A 17,500-nucleotide genomic window follows, 5' to 3' on the forward strand; every position below is an offset into this window, starting at 1 on the left:
GGGACGCGGTGACTTGAATGACACGCATTGTATGGTTATTTACAGTGAGTGTCTCAACTCTTTTTGCAATTGTTTGTAGCATAAATAAATTTATGGTTTCTTAATGAACCAGATGATGTTCACGAATCAGGTGGCTTCAAATGGATTCGAACCCATGACCTCTGCACCTCAGTCTGCCAACTGAGCTCAATAAGCCATTTTCGAGTTCATGCCTGCCTCATCTTCAAAGCGAGTCCAAGTGCGACGTTTTTGTTATGAAATTAGTTTTCATTCATACGGAAAGTAGAACTAATTACCATTAGAAAAACTTCGCACTTAGACTCGCTTTGAAGAGGAGGCAGACTTGAACTCGGAAAGGGCCTATTCAAATACGCTATTACTACATTCATCGAGTAATGTAACATGGGCCTAACAAATTGCGCAGATCATTCCTCTTCTAACTCGCACTTCGAAGACACATTTATTTCAGTCATCAACAACCAATTATAAACCTATTGTAAACCCCAATTGTCATTAAATAACAAAAAAGAAACTATTGTAGACAGCACTGACCTGTCTGCGTTTAGTCAAGTTAATCAACCCTCCTTTAAAGAAATCAGGATTTCCTTCGGCAATGAATGTGAGATCCTTCATGTAAATACCTTCAAATTATACAAAAACGACAGTGTTCGTTCTCCACAAAATCACAAAATATCGCTCGCATGAAGTCATCTACAATCACACGGCATTGCACGTGTCATATTCAAGGAGGCTCGAAAGGGTTTTCAGCTGAGCGCGCGTAAGCCACATGCGCACGCAATGCGAAAGCTCTTTATGTCCGCTGACGAATCAAAATGAGTGACAGGAAATAAATTAATATGTAATTGACTAAAATCACGCAAACTGGAAATAAATTTTGGTCGTGCGTGATAGTGAGCTATATCTCGAAAGTTAGTTAGGTGACCTACCCTAAACTTTTAAATACATGTATGATGCGTCTTAAAGAAAATGAAAAAAAATCCAGTGGACTGTTTTCATCTTCCAACACCATTGTCATAAATAACTTAACTTCTACTACAAAGGTCTTTTTTTCATATCACGTATTAGATACGAAAATTTAATCAGGTTTTCGAAATATGGGAAAAAAAAACTACACCGCCGAATAAGTTACTCAGGTATTAAAAAAATCTAGTTTTAAAGGTTTGGTTTATCAACGGAGTTGATAATGTAAATTGACCACCGTACAGAGATTCTAAAAGCTTAGCTTTTAGAATCTCTGTACGGTGGTCAATTTACATTATCAACTCCGTTGATAAACCAAATTTTTGTATACTACTTCCCCACCGACGCAGCACCACAGTTTCTTTAGAAACTACCCCTTCATTCACTAGTTTTAAAGGGTCTTTGAACAGTGACATGCAGTTACCATGGCAACAATTTAGACGAAACAAACCCTGTCAAAAAAAAAAAAAATCCTGAGAAGCAAAAAGGAAAGCGGATGAAATGATCGACAATGTTATAATATTTTTTCATTTGAAACCCACTGCTACCTGTGGAAAACCCTTTCGAGCCTCAATAACAAGGCATTGTGTGCCGTGGAACAATTTTCATAAACGGCAATTCCGCTAAAGCTGAAATTCATCCAATCAGATCGCTACGATAAGCAACGCGAACTGTTCAATACAAAAACAAACGGTCGAAAAGCCTGTCCGTAGACGGTGGGGCTTTAACTTTTCGTGGAAAGTGAACTTACCAAAATAAGGAACTGACGGTGTGGGCGAGGCAGCAAGAGCTTGTCGATATCTTTTATAATTACCCTAATAATAAAAATAAAGGACTATAAAAAAGAACGACAAATAGAACATTGGTTACGTCAACGGCGTTACAAAACGACAATGCATTATTTTGGCAATGTTCACGCCTTTCAACACCGCTTCAAAATACAGCTTTGCATTATCCGAAGTACTTCGCCATTTTGCATTATGTTGGCGTTATGAAATTTGGCAAAGTATCTTATACATGGATTGTTATAAACATTTTCTTTTACTTAAAGGGGCAGTGCCACGTATTTCAGACAAACTTCAAAACATTAAAATACGTCTTTGCATCAATCAAGACCAAAAGATAACGGTGTAGTTTTTTTGCCAATAACAACTGAAGTGCACTGGAGCTATTCTTTGTTATCTGCATCCATGGATGGAGAAGATGGAAATGGATTGAAACTTGAAAAAAACTGGCCAGCTCTTGTTGGAGATGGTGTCCGCAAAAAGACGCCAAAAATTAAATACGAATAGCTCTTTGTGCAATAAATATATTTATTATTCATTCAAAATATTTCCCCGTTTCTGATTGGTTAAAACCACACGCATAATTCACCATAACCAGCTGCTGTTCACCAAATTTGGAAAAAAAACTTCGTCATATTGAATCAATGACGTCAAAAGTTAAGCCCACTGCAGATTATTGAACCGATGACGTCAAAATGACGTCAAAGTGTAGCCCGCTGCAAATTATTGAACCGTTGACCGAAAAAAGCTGGGGACGAGATTGTGTTATTTTTTTTGAGCAGAAAAATGGCTGCGAGTAGGTTTAGAAGTTTGAGCGAAGAAAATATTTTGAATGAATGATAAAGCAATTATTGAATTCGGCTTTCGTAGAATATGGAGAATTCTGCAGATCTCGGAGGATATTATCCACCTCGGCCTTCGGCCTTGGTGGCTAACACCCTCCTCAACCTGCAGAATTCTTCATATCCTACTCAGCCTCATTCAATAATTGCTAATTCATATCTTCTCAGTGCGTTGTCAGGAATGTTGTACGTGTGAGCTGAAGTACTAATTTAGATTTTTAGTTTTGACCTAAAAACAGCAAATTTAGAACGAAAATGCCCCTTTAAGATAGCGGACGAAAAATTCTCTATTTTGCGCTCACGTTGTCGTGAAAACCTTAAATTGGCTCGTTTCACATTGAAGACGGCACAGAAATACACTTAAACGCGTTCCGCGCGTTCACCGCAATCTTTTTTCCTCATCAAACTAAGTAATAATTATATCGTTTTGTGGCGCATGCTGCCGTCGTCAGCTCGTCCCCCAAAATTTGACTATTTTGCAGTAAACTGAGAAAAACAGAACGAACAGTCTACGAGCATAAGACAGACAAGATAGTAAAAGAAAACGATATGTTCGTAAGAAACCGGAAAAAAAGGGCGGGCCGAAATCAAGCATACGCAATAGGAACGACACAGTCTTTGCAAGATTTTAACTACCAAATGCATTTTTTTACCTTTGTATCCATAAGAATTTCCATTTTGGCGTACTGTTCGAGATATTCCTTGGGAACAAGCTGTGGTCAAAAATAAACTCACTGATTGGAAAGTACAAAACAACAATATAACAATAATACAAGAATTTATATAGCGCCATTTCCGTGAGCTCAATGAATTACAGTTTGCATTAACCCACTGAACTCAGTGTTATATTGACGGACAAGGACGCATAGGGCAAGGCGGGAAAAACCGCAGGCCGGAGCTTGCAGTAAGACTGAAGGTGGAAAAGGCCTTTAGTTACCTCCTTCGTTTTGTGCAGCCGTCTAACAGGCGCGCTCCCAAGAGCTGCTACAACAATGGCCATCACAGCATTGAAATTTCTCAGCTCCAAACACAGCTAACAAAAAAAACCCATGAAAATTAGTTGGATCTTTTCACTCTTTGTTACGTATATCGTCTCTGACTATCGCAGTTCTTTCAGGAAACGTTTTTTAAGAAGTCGAGCATTGTACTGCAGAGCAGAGTTTGGGGTTCATTCGCGCGTGACATGTCACAAGACGCCAATGTCCACGTGAACATCAAAAGCCTTGGCTTCTCATGCCCTCTACCTCTGAGGAAAGCAAAGCTACATAACCATTCATGAAATCAAAGTTGGAAAAATCATCCCAGTTAGATAGGTAACTTTAGCAATTGCAAGCAAGGCTAAAAAAATCCACTGAGACTTACACAGGATTCGCACCGATAACTGTGCGACTCTACCAAAAGAGCTAACAAACCCGCTGGGGGCAAGACAATTGCGAGTTCAAGTTATATCGCGTGAGATGTGATAGAAATGATTTTAGACCAACGAAAGTTCGAGTTCCGATAAAACCTGACTTTTTTCAAGTTTGCTTGCAGCGGCTTAAAGTGCCCCTAACTCCAAAATATTTTTTTTGCTAAAATGAATCTTTGCACCTGTTCGAAACGCAGTGCGGCCTTTTTTCGCCTTTTCTAACAAATCTTGGCTTTTTATAGGCTTCAAAACTTGCGAAAAACCAAGCATCTTTTGTTCACGACCGAGTCAGAAGGGGAGTGGGTCTATTTCTGATTTGACGTCACAAACTGATTTACATTGCATTAACTCTTTGTAAACATGCAAAACATGCATGCAAAGTAGATTGTGACGTCAAATCAGGAATAGACCCACTCCCCTTCTGACTCGGTCGTGAACAAAAGATGCTTAGTTTTTCGCAAGTTTTGAAGCCTATAAAATGACAGGATTTGTTGGAAAACGGAAAATATGGCCGCAATGCGTTTCGAACAGGTGCAAACATTCACTTTAGTGAAAAAAATATTTTGGGGTTAGGGGCACTTTAAGTAGCTTATCTACCTCCGATGATCCTGATAAATGACAAACCCACTCCTCCCTCACCTTCGCTGTTTCGATGAAGTTGGTAAAGATGTTAGCTCGTTTCTCCATGGATTTTTCTGTCACAATAGTAGCTGCAACCCATGTACTCAGCTGGAAGTGGAGAAACGCATGATAAGTCAAGGAGGGAAAGCGTTTAACACCTACGACAGCCCTTGCTAAATAAAACCTCAACTACGAGTAGTCCCACGCTATCCGCTTACTTAGTCGCGCGGGAACTCGTCCAGATTTCGCGTAGGCATTTTTTCTCGAACCTGTCTTCTCCTCACGGTGGACTAACTCAGCGGCGAAAGAGGGACGGCTCGTAGTAATAAAACACGGCGATTTTGTACTGCGGTCTGACGACACAACTGACCGTGAAATCCAAAACTTACACTCAAACTAAACAGGAGCCTGCGAATACAAAAATTCGAAGAAACTGTGCAGCGCAATAATGCGGACAAATGGTAAAGGAACGTTCAAATTCGCGCACAAGAATTTAAAATGTGAACCAAACGTTTCGCGGGTACTCCCTCTTCATCACTGGTTTGAAAGCAAACGAAAAATGCGCGCTCAACGTAACGCTCAAATACAATCAAAAATCGCAACGTTAACAGCGGGCGTTGACTTTCTATGAAACCAAAGTCCACATTGAGACCACCAGGGTGTAGGATGCGGTGTCTGAAAATCATCCTGGCCTCAAAAATACGTCTGTCCGTGGCACCCCTGAAACCTGAACGGATTACAGAAATGTCCTGAGTTGTGTGCCCCGGGGAAGCAAAATGGCGTCCAACAGGAAGATCGGAGTCTGGTAGCCTTGTGGAGCGTAGATGTTTTGATCATAATACCACTATAAGCCCAGCGTAAATGTTGCAACATCATTGACCAACGTTTTTTGATAGCGTGCCGATGTTGGACATCCATCAGTCGAAAAAGGGTTTGGAGGAGGAGGAGGCATAAGGCTGCGTAACCGAGTAGTTAGGGCTCTCAGCCGCTTTCGGTTGTCCCTTCGCTTGTTGCACAGCGACTAGCGCATCATCTTTCTCACGGTAACATTACACTATCCCCATCATCATTAGCTATATCAGTATTAATCATATTGGGCTAACATAGTCCAACATGAAAAGCAAAACGCTAGCAACATGTTAGCCAATGACTAGCCTGGGATATAAAACAAAAGGAATAAGACGAGTAAGAACACCAAATAAAAGAATGCCAAGTTACTTGGTTAAATCTGTCCGCCACTTTTTCCACAGAAAGTCTTTCTTCAGGAGGAACTTTCCTTTTCTTTCCAGTTCCTAAGGCAATCTTCTTTTGAATATCTGTTGCAGTTACTGCACAAAAGCAATCTAAAAAATATAAAACTAACATCACTGAAGGTATTCTTCCTGGAAGTTTCTCCTTCGTTTTCGATCTCACTTTTTTTTCTATGAGTCGAAGGTTTAAACTTTCTATTTTCAAAGTTTTTTTTTTTTGGGCAGCGTTACGTTTGTTTACACTATTAAAAGTTTTTACGAAAAGCAAAGGTTACAAGTTATCATAATTTTATCAAGCTGGCAGTATCCCTGCTTGCGCACTAAATACAGCAGCTTTCAACAGAGTGTGATACCGGGATTGCCTCGGTTTTGGCTCAATCGCAGTGTGATTGTTCTAATAATATTGCGTTATATCTTTATCCAATCAGGGCCCTAAATCCAGCTGTGTCATTTTCTGGCACGCGTTTTCACGCTGATTGGCTCGATTGATTGTCTTCCTCTGCGGTGATTGGTCACACTAATTTAGTTTTGTTTCCACGCACTCAATTAACTCTCTCTTTTACTTTATTTGTCTAAGCATTCACCACTGTAAAGTTAAGCCAAGTCACGCTAAAATGTTTCATGCACTGTGCTGATTTACCATGGTCGATTAGTGTTATCTGTCTTGCTAATTCCTTGGGATGCTGCAGCAAGTCAAACGGCCTGCAACAACAGCAATCATTGAGAACATTCATGACAACGATTAAAATATGAATCAGCAATACTTCGGGCCACAAAAGAGATTCAGCTCATAGCTTTTTAAGAATAAAAGTAAGAAGAGTGTGTGAAAGCTAGAATAGCGAGTCGAGTGTAGCTTTGCTTCTAGTTTCTAACTAGCAAACAGGCTCTCAATGGAAGGGATTCCGTTTTTGCAAACGTTGGCCGTGTAGCACTTACATTTGAACAGACTTAACTGATAACAGTGTAATGTGAAGTGCTAAGTTTCTACCCCATATGAACCACCTGAGCGTTAGCCCTACTGATGGAAACAGGCCCACACAAGGACAGAGAAAAACTCTGACCAGGGTGGGAAATGTTCAAAACCTCTGACCGGTCAGAGTTTTTCTCTGTCCTTGTGTGCGCCCATTTCCATCAGTAGGGCTAACGCTCACATGGTTCATATCGGGTAGAAGCTTAGCACTTCACATTACGCTCTAATCAGTTAAGGCTCTCAATGGGTTGCGAAAGGTGCGCGGTCAAAAGCCAAGGGACTGGGACGAGCTTGCAAGGGGGGGGGGGGGGGGGGGGCGTCCTCCAGCAAACCACTGGCGCCTGAAAGTGAGGTAAGTCGTTCGGATGACAAAAAAAATGGAATACGCCATTTACCTTAACTATAACCTACTTTCCCAAATTCAACTCACATATACCCACTGCTTCCACACTAAAAAGGCACAAGATGGAGCACAACTCACGTAAAATCTCGACGATTAAAGCCAGGAAGCTCAGCATCCGGCGGGCACTGGCAGATGAGAAGCTGTCCGTTAGAGCTTTGACCAAAAGATCGGCTCACACTGTCAAAATCGTCATCCTCGCGAGGTGTAGAGTTGAATGGTCCCCTGTGAGAACGTGTGGGTGTGAGCTGACCGGAACCAGTGGGCGAATCACTACTCTGAGAAGAAGGGTTACTCTCGCAGTTGTACTTGCGACGCTGACTGGATGATAGGACACCATGTTTCATTTCTTGTCCAACTGCATAGGAGCCCGAGGGATCAAGAGGAACGCGTTCGCCGGGTGAACCAGATTCTTCCACACTCATGCCACTTCCCTCTGGTAAAAATAAACAGTCCATGCTCTTAGTTACTTACTCTACTAAGGACGAAGTCTTCTTCAGCATGAATGGAGTTCAAATTCTGCGTGTTTTCTTTTTTTCTCATTTCGAACATTTTGCGTGGCTGTTGTGCAGAGGACAGAAATGAACACAAGACGAGCTGAACACGCAGTGCAGGTGCAGAATGTGTAAAGCAAAAGCACCCGCAGTGCGTGCTGCACGCACAAGGAGAAAGAGCGGAATAAACGCAAGGGCAAAGCGTGCGTGCTAAATATTTCATACTTGGGGGAAAAAGCTATTTTAATTTTAGCACATATCTTTGCCGTACACTGTACAACAACGACGTGAAAACACCAAATTTGAGGTTTCAAGGACAACGCGAGCGTACAAATGTGAATTTTTCATTCTCTATTTTTACTCTGAAACCGCTAGTACCAATTTATTTTTAGGACAATTCGCCCACACTGCACGACGTTAATGAGATGATGTAAGGTAATAATTTGAGTTCACGGTTTCGTCGACGTCGCCGTCGTAAATCTTTAGATCCCTAAGAACCAACGTGAAATGACCAAATTGAATGTTTCAACGACAACATGAAAATACAACAGCGAACCGTCCGTTCTCTACGTTTACTTCAAATCCAACCTTACGCCTCCAGTAAAGAGATACTTCGCCAATACTGTACAAATTCAACGAGCTGGGATAATCACGAAATAGTTACTAAAGCTCCAAAATGCCGATGCGCGGACCATATTTACAAAGATAATGCTAATTAGCAAAGCTCTAAACCCGACTGGTGAATTTTATGGTATTTTTGGAGGAGAGAGCCTAAATTTCGGAAATAGAAGAGACGAAAATAACCAAGACTACATATCTTACTTGAGCTTCGTCTTTGTTCGCCTGCAGAAAACGAGGAAGCTTCCCATGAACATTTTACAGATTGCAACGTACTTTGTAAAGAACCCAGAAGCATGTCGACTGAGTTATGAGACGCCACAGACAAGTCACCTGGACTGCCAGAGGCCAGAGTTGAGGCAACTGCACCTGAAAGTGTAGTGAAGAAAAAAAGAAAAAAAGGCAGGATCTTTCTATAATCCATATTCATGATCTGAATGTCCTTCCCCTTACGTTTACAGGATAAAGTATAAGGGTGACATGACAAGGAACAAGTGATCCTCACAGGCAAAAAATGTATGAATTTCTTTTACTGACTTGTCCTTATGTCTGATGATGTGGTCCTCGAAAGCGCTTTATGAGGATTCATATTAAAATGGAATTTTTTTCATGGTTTGTAGAAAAACCGTTTTGTCATTATCACAGAAATCAATAATTTCTTCGGAATTCTTTGCATAACCGTGAAAATTGCTGAAAAATAGTTCCCGGTCACATCAATGCCTTCACAACAACCTAACTACTACGCGTGCGCGGATGGAGTTATCATGAGACCAAAACAACGACGCCAATACGCCGGGGACAGGGGAAATCCTTGAAACTAAGATGGCAAATTGTTTTCTCGAGATCACAATCAACGCTAATATTTCTAATAATCTGAAGCCAGATCCAAAACGCCCTCGAAAGTTAAGATGAATCCTGAGTATTGTTTTCTAACAATGGGCTATTGATATCAAAACTATGGGGTATGGTAAAGTCTAGTCTGCTACCAGCCTAGAAGGCCCATCAGGCCGGCGCTTATCTCCGCTTACTGTAGCATGAAGCGACTAGGAGTATTTCTACTTCCCCCTGGATGGGATGCTAGTCTATCGCAGGGTTACCACCAGCATAAAATGGTACCCATTTACACACCTGGGTAGACAGAGGCACTGTGACAGTAAACAGGACCACTCGATCCGGAGTCGAGCGCACTAACCATGTGGCCACCTCGCCTCCCCAAAACTATGAGGTATTGTGAGAAAATAATACTTAGGATACACCTTGGCTTTCAATAGCGTAGTAATTAGGTTGCTGTGAAGGCATCAAAAATCATGTATTTCCTAAGTCAGCTCAAAAGAGCTACATGCAGTTTTTACTTTGGATATAACTAAATTATATTGTAGGTGTATTCGCAGTGTTGTAGAATACGCATCACCCGTGTACCACTACACTTCGCTGCTGTATCTCAGTAATGAAATTGAAAGCACCCAAAAGCGTTCTCTTGCGATCATTCACGGCCCCGGCCTTTCTTACGAAAAAATAATGGAAGCCTCCAATTTGACAGCCCTTGCTTCACGCAGACAAGCATAAACGATTCGAATTTTTAACCCGAAAACAGTAAAAATACCCCATTTTACGAGCCTGCTGACGCGTAAACAAGCACGGTGACCCCATTTTTTAATTGCATTTTTTTAATGTTCATATCATGAATGTTAATTATGCCAAGTGTCCAAAAAAGTTTGATAGTAGAACAATTTCAAGGGAATTACCTTAAAATTTTATTCTATATACTACCAACGTAATTCAGTTTATGACTGCAATATTGGATCGCTAAACTACTACTATTACTATTACTGATATGGGTGACGTCATTTGATGTTATTGATATACAAACCGGGGACTCTTCATTTATCCGAACAAAAGGTTCTCAAGACGTGCATCGGTTACTTATTTCCTCTGAGCCCAAGGGAGGCATTAGACCCCATAAACGTGAATGACAAAAAGACTGTTTCAAGACAGATATCTATCCAAAAGTTGTAGAACAATTCCTTCGCTAGCAAACAATGACGCTAAAGTCTTTTTGCCCCTATTGAGTGGTCAAGGGAAAATACGACCAAATCTCCACTTGAGGATACTTTCAACTCACCGGTAACTTGTGCATGTGACACAACATTGCCTGGTTCATCTTTTTGTTGCAGTCCCCCATGTTTGTAAGGCGCTGATGTTGACAGCTTTGCTGAGGTGGAAAGCTGTCTTCCAAACTTCCCAACATGCTGATCGGGCAGAGAGGAAGCCAAAGAGATGGCTCGGAGCCTGGACACCACACCTGAATCACTGTCATACTTGTCCGAGTAAAGCACAGGCTTGGGCGCGATAGCTGCCAGGGCCTGCTCACCCCAGGTCTCTGTTTCTTCGGCGTATTTGCTCCAAGGCGACACGTCTTGTCCTGCTAAAATCTGAAATGGAGTTTTCTATTTTAATCGCTTTGACAACTAACTCCGATTTGTGGAAGCAGCGGTCATATCTTTCATCATCAACAAAAAAAGCGCAAAGGTTTAGGTTACAGCAGAGTTCAATAGGCCAGTTTCGAGGTTCAGTTCAGTCGAGGTTTGCATTTTAAGTTTAATAAGTTTAATAAAGCTTTTTACCAATGTACAAAAGAATACATATACACAAAAGTACAATAGGTAGAGGAAAGCAATAAGGGCAATAGCATTTGTTTTGAACAAAACAAATGCTAATTATTCCCATGAACCTCGATTCTGTTCTTTCGTTGCTTCACAATTCGAAAGTAGCCTATTAAGCATTTGTATGATGACGTCACTTTAAGACTTCACTACAAAGACCAGACGCCATCCTGAATGCTTTATTTTAGGGAGGGAGGTAGTGTTGCCCAGTGTTTGGGACCCTTGCCTTAAGATCCGGAGATTCCAGATTCAAGAATCTTACTGACCACTCCTTTAATTTGATCCTGGTAGTCCCTTGTTCAACTTCTCGACCGCATGCACTTTTAAATACCCAACTGGTTTGCCTCTGGCCAGTTGGGATTCTTAATAGTTGTTGCTGAATGTTCTGTTCTGTCGTGATTGCGTTGCATTGGCCCTGAAAAGACCCCTATGCGGAGTACTCAATTAAGTTTGTATACATTATTCGGAAATCCGTAGAACAAGGAAACAACTGGTAAATAGGCTTCTTCACTGATGGAGGGTTCATAGCGATTCCTGGGTAGTTCTGGTCTTTTGCTGGAGTAAACGGAAAAAATGATTGCCAAACTAGCCGTTAGCCCCACAAAGGACTGGATCTACCCTGGACTGACTAGGAACCGGCTAACCCTTAGCAAAATAGGTTACTTCTCCATCATGGAAATTCCTTGTTCTCAGGGATTCGTTGTGGACACAAATATGGCCAGTGTATCATGACCACTGTGACGTTGTTATGTCAATTATTTGCTGATTGTATTCATCACAAATCCCACTCACCTCTTACTAAGGCCCCGCTTATATGGTGAAAAGTTGTCCAGGTTAAGAGGGTCGCGTTAAAGTCGGTAGCATTTAACTCACAGAGGCTTTCTTATCCTTTAACGGAATGAAGAGAAGTAGGCTCGCCCAAGGTAACTCGAGTAGGCGGGTCACCCCTTCACAACCCAGGCAACTTTTCTCCATATAAAAGGGGCCGAAGACTATGATTTGATAGCCCGACGGGAATTCTACTGAAAGGGTTATCGCTCAGCAGGTTGAAGTTTAGACATTACTGAATTTTCCTCGTCGACGCGAACGATTTCGGAACGATTTTAAAGACACAAAAAGCCAAAGCAGCTGCATGCAAGTGAGCTCTATAATAATGATATGTCTCACCAGTTTCTACACTGACCTGAAGCTCTATTTTGGCGCACATGAAAAGAACATCACTGATTTCCTTGAAAACCCTGTATGAATCAAGAAATAAGCTTAACACGCGAAACTATATTTACTACCTGGTACATATCGACTGATAACCCAAGATCTTTTTTAAGGTAAAGTGTCTTGCCTTGTCGGAGTTCCGTGGAAATGCATGTACATTAAAAATACAATTTCAAGCGATTTCAGGCGATTTTGAGTCATTCCGATGCCACGAAACGGAAACCCACCACACGTTCTTTGACGTATCACATTCTTGTGATACTGGTCTAACTTAAAAAATGACCAAAGAAAGTTAATTTTATTTCTTCAATAGACCTTATTCACGATGGCCGCCAAGTTGGATTTGCTATGCAAATTAGCTACACACTTCTGAGGGGGGAAACAACACAAGTTCGAGAGGTTATAACGAACATCTTTAGCCACACAGATGATTTGTTTCACGTTCATTGATTAATTAATAATTAGTAAAATGGAATGATTACACAAGTTACTTCGATGTTTCTTTAGAGAAAAATGAGCAGAAGGCGAAGTAGAAAATCAAAATGTCAAAGGCAATCAAAAGATATAAAATTATTATAAAAGGTACTTAATGCTAAATTCTAAAATGTACTTTTAGCAATGTTATTTCGACGAGCCGATTTTCCGCAATTCGCCTTTTTCCCAATGTTTGCCCCCTAGCATGCCCTCCCAGCATAACAGCTAATTTGCATGACAATTTGAAAACCAACATGGCGGCTACCGTGAATAAGGCCTATTGTAACGTACGTAATACACCTTATTCCAAAATGGCCGCCATTTAAATATTCTTTTGTTTTTATTCGAATTAGCCCTTGATGCCTCGTTCTTAAGCTTAAAATTCAAAAGAATATTTTATCTTGAACGAGGCAACAAGGGCCAATTTGTATGCGCATAAATCAGCGGCCATTTTGGAATAAAGTGTATTCTCTATTTTCGAATTCCCCATAATACACTTTGTTTGCCCCCCAAATTTTGCATGAACTATTGTATTTCAAATACTCTTGGGGACACTGCATATTCCCAAGAGCATTTGAAAACAATGGTTTATGCAAAATTTGGGGGGCAAACAAAGTGTATCATGGGGAATTCGAAAATAGAAAATTAAAGAACCATTGTCACCGAAAGAGGTCACTTCAAATAGGAGACTCGCACAAACTTACCCAGTCCCCCTTAAAAAAACACATTTCACTTCATATGAAAAGAATTAGAAACTCGCGTGAATGAATAAGAATTCGTACTTTCATATTTAAACAAACACTACGTATCCTCAAAAAAATTTGAGTGTAGCTTGCAAAGCTGTCTTCTTCAACTACAATTCGCTATACTTTCAAAATGGCGACCACCGAAAATAGTAAATGAGAGAAAGGGTAAAATACTCGTCTTACTGAATAAATAGGTGGATTCTTAGCATACAGTATTTATTGCAAAGAGGTTCCAAAGGGTTCCATATATCCAAACGTACCAAAGGTATACTGTTCCTTTCGTAGCGAGTCTTCACGCATATACGTGGCAAGGTTTAAAGTGACCTACCCTTTGTTCTCAAGAATGAACTCGAAGGTCTTGTTGATGAATTCAACACGGAGTCTTGTGTCATCTGCTAACGTTCTCCATCGCTTCAACTCCTTTAAATGCCAGGTTCCGATAACAGCCTAATGACAGAGACAACAATGCCAACAATATTCGGTCTAACAGGGAAGCAAGCTGTCTATTTCAGGGAACGCAGAAGAGGACGCGTGAGCCGTGTATGTGCGAGCAATGACGTCCCGCCTCTTGCGCGTCTATTTTTGCGAGAAAACCGCGCGTGACACCTCGCGTTGCTGATAACCTCCGAAATAGAAAACTTGCTCACAAAATATAATCAATCAGTTGTAAATCACTCAGACAAGGTTCACCACAAAAATGAAGAGTTTACACTTAATCACTTGATTTTTACATCCAGCGGTCTGCAGGGGCAGTGTAGCTTAAATGGTTAGGACTACAGACTTCTCGTTCAAAAAATGTTTAAACCCTGGAATGACATACCGTCATTGATCTTGATTGTCCGGGGTTGGTGAATGTTATATGATTGGCTCTAGAACAGCCTTGGGTGAATGTGTGGAGTTTTTCGGTTGTTTCCGGGTCAGCTCTTGTATACATATGAACCTCATGGCTAATTTTCAAGTACTACCAAAGTAAATTGTATGAATGATACCCATTGTTTTGTTGCAATGTACCTTTGTTTTCTCGTCCATCAAGGTGATCTTCTTAGGGCTGACGCCAAAGTAACACCTAACTACACCCCCCTTGGGGCTGATCGTGCCCATGCACTCCTAGGACAAATCAAAGACGGTTCACAGTTGGTTATTGAGACAAGAGTGTTTCCTAGTCAGAGAAAGTACTTGTACCGTAAGGAAGTACTTGTTTACGTTTACCAGTTCAGTTCAGCACTTTGACTCCTTCAATTTGACTACTTTCTGTTGCTGTTATGCGGTCTCATCGATCAGTAGTCCATTCATAAGATTACGCCAAGCCGACCAAATTGCTGAAGGAAAGGCCAGACCACAACACCGAGAAGTCCGTGCCCAACTCTTTTCGATGATGGTGCGTGGGATCTTGACGTTTCACAGAGTTTACGAACAAGGGCTGTGAGACGGCGACTGCGGGTTATAGGCCTTATACGAGAAGACTTGAAGTCTAACCATTTGCGGAAGTAATTAAAAAGGCAGCACTTTCTCCTCAGTTATTTAAAATCCCTGAGTGTTGATCCGGCTAGAGTTGAACCCCCAAGAAATTAACATAAAAAGGCGAGAAATGAGCTCAAATGACCAGTTTCTTTGATTTTTTGGGAAAAACTTAAATCTGATCTTAACGTTTCCTGTTTGCCTTAAACGAGACGAGAAATCTCTCTAGTGTCGACTCTAAAATTACAAACAAACGAACTGTTGAATTATATTTTTTAGAATTGGTTTTGGGTTTTGGCTGCTTCACGAAGAAAGAGACGGAAACGCGTACCTTGAGCTTGTAAAAGTGACATCCATATCCCGGCAAAGCTTGGCAATAATCAATGAAGTTGTGCTTGGCATTTCGCTCTGTCATCCCACTGTTTACAAACTGTTCATACTGTGCCTTAATCCTGTGAACAGCAAGCGAATAAATAAAGCTAGAGGATCCAATATCTGCTTCCTCCGTTGGTCAAACACTGAACACGGCAACTTTAACGAAAAGCATGTTTACTCGTTTTGTGATATTTCAGATCAAATTTGTCAGGAACTGAGAGGGACCCTCCCTCCCCTTCAAAGTCAATTTGGGACAGCCACCCTCCCCCCCCGCGTGATAAAGAGTGGTGCTCAAACTTGGAGCCACGCTGTGTGCCAGAAAAAGTTAGTTTCGCTAAGCGAATTTGTAGAGAACTGGAGAAAATGTACTGAGCATATAACTTTCTCTACGCATTTTCATCTTTATTCGTCCAAGTCGTAGAATTTGTGAGCCGTCGACTCGTGTAGCAAATGAACAAAATTACAGCTTACCTCTTTCCGATGTTTTTTACTTTGTACATGGATTGATGCAAGCTTGGTTTAATGCGTGACACCGATAGTCTGACGACAAAAAATAATTTTGTACGAGTCAAAATGTCCGATGTTCTATCTCAAGTAAGGGCGCATTCATCATGGCGCATTCTTAAGAGACCAATCCGGAAAAGGAGCACTAACAGATACATTGTGTATAGCCGCTTTCACACCAGAAAACGAACAAGTCGTCAGGACGGACAAATCGTCTGATATAAAAACGGGACGAACAAATTTTTAGACGACTTAGTCGTATGAAATTTATCCGTCTTGAAAGACGATTTTCAAAGACAATTTGTCCGTCCAGACGAACAAGTCCACCTAAGCACGACCTAAATTCACGTTAGACGAACAAATCGACAAATTAACCACTTCTGGGAAATGGGTCTAGCGATGGAAGCGGTACTTTATGGGAAGTTTTCAATAAAGTTGGGGCTTGGGTAACCAAGCCATACCTAGTGCCAGTTTTCCTGCGCTCAAACTCGATCCATTGTCTGTCTTTTAAGAATTCACGTCGGACAACACTAGCGGAATTTGTCGTCTTGCATTGACATTAGTCGACCAAACCATAGGACGATTTGTTCGTCTTCTAGCGTGAAAACGCCTAAAGCTGTTCTTCTTAACTCGTTGACATTTAGGTTTTTAAATGAACGGAACGTATAAACAAATCGTATATTATCATCTGGCTTTGAATTTTCAATTACCATTATTTCCGAAAAAAAAACCCAAGGTGCCTGGACACGGGATTCGAACCTGCGGCAAAGCCTTCCACTAACTACTAATACTGAAAGGATTTTGGCATCTCCTTCCGTGGTCTTGTTGACAGAAGCTCTGCTCTGTTCTTGGGCCAATACCGTATATAATATATTCAAAGCCAGAAGAGATATAATCATCGAAATTTAAAATGTTGCTCTTCAAACTCGTATCGAGACTATAGGACGTTTTCGGGTCTTTCTGCAGGTACCGGGAAGCATAGTGTTTTTGGTCGCTTGGGATTAGTCTTTACTTGGAGTTGTTTTGTTCTCTGTCTTTTGTTTCCTTTGTTTTACGTAATTTGTGTTCCGGTACCTGCAGAAGCTGCCACGTCTTCAATCATCCTCTAGAGACACCAATAGACCTTATTCATAAATGGCGGCCAATTTATAATTCTTTTGTCGAAGTGCAAATTAGCCTACCAAGCCTCGATACCATACAGTGAATTGAAAAGAATTCTTGCTCTAAAATGAGGCTTGGTAGGCTAATTTGCACGTGGACAAAAGAATTATAAATGTGACCGCCATTTATGAATAAGGTCTATAACTATTTAGAAATCACGGTACGACTTCTGGTGAACGAACAAAAGAAACTAATGAGAGATATTTTGTTTTCGTCCACCAACGTGGCGGGAATGACGTTACGTGAAAACCTCCTATTCCAAGCACTGGTTCTACGATCTCGGAAAAATCCATTCCTCTCTCGGAATTGGAATAAACAAAAGAGAATAATCCGCTCAGACATGAAACATTTTAAATCCGACAATTACGACTGGGATCGATTTCATTCCGCTCAAATGACTCGCTTCTAACTTTTGATCAAGACATTTACAACAAAACGTGATAAGAATTCTTACTTTTCTTTGCTGGATGACAAAAAAGACCATGATGGCTTGCCTCGTACCTCAGCATGCGAGAGATCCTGTGTGGAAAGGTTAAAT

At 41.0% G+C, this 17,500-nt stretch overlaps 1 protein-coding gene across 2 annotated transcripts in view; it reads right to left on the reverse strand.

The window, feature by feature from the left end:
* Positions 1–17,500, reverse strand: part of LOC137979827 (uncharacterized) — a 52,690-nt gene that overhangs the window by 3,853 nt on the left and 31,337 nt on the right. For both annotated transcript variants that reach the window (XM_068827183.1, XM_068827234.1), the window contains exons 20-35: positions 17,417–17,481; positions 15,769–15,837; positions 15,254–15,374; positions 14,476–14,571; positions 13,793–13,911; positions 12,216–12,270; positions 10,492–10,801; positions 8,574–8,738; positions 7,339–7,693; positions 6,528–6,589; positions 5,856–5,980; positions 4,656–4,745; positions 3,546–3,641; positions 3,262–3,321; positions 1,733–1,796; positions 553–641 (exon numbers count right to left, since the gene is read on the reverse strand). In XM_068827183.1, coding sequence (XP_068683284.1) covers positions 553–641; positions 1,733–1,796; positions 3,262–3,321; positions 3,546–3,641; positions 4,656–4,745; positions 5,856–5,980; positions 6,528–6,589; positions 7,339–7,693; positions 8,574–8,738; positions 10,492–10,801; positions 12,216–12,270; positions 13,793–13,911; positions 14,476–14,571; positions 15,254–15,374; positions 15,769–15,837; positions 17,417–17,481 — 1,941 coding nt within the window. The remainder of the gene's footprint in view (positions 1–552; positions 642–1,732; positions 1,797–3,261; positions 3,322–3,545; positions 3,642–4,655; positions 4,746–5,855; positions 5,981–6,527; positions 6,590–7,338; positions 7,694–8,573; positions 8,739–10,491; positions 10,802–12,215; positions 12,271–13,792; positions 13,912–14,475; positions 14,572–15,253; positions 15,375–15,768; positions 15,838–17,416; positions 17,482–17,500) is intronic.

This window comes from Montipora foliosa, chromosome 1, assembly GCF_036669935.1.
Source record: "Montipora foliosa isolate CH-2021 chromosome 1, ASM3666993v2, whole genome shotgun sequence".
In the NCBI taxonomy this organism is placed as follows: domain Eukaryota; kingdom Metazoa; phylum Cnidaria; class Anthozoa; order Scleractinia; family Acroporidae; genus Montipora; species Montipora foliosa.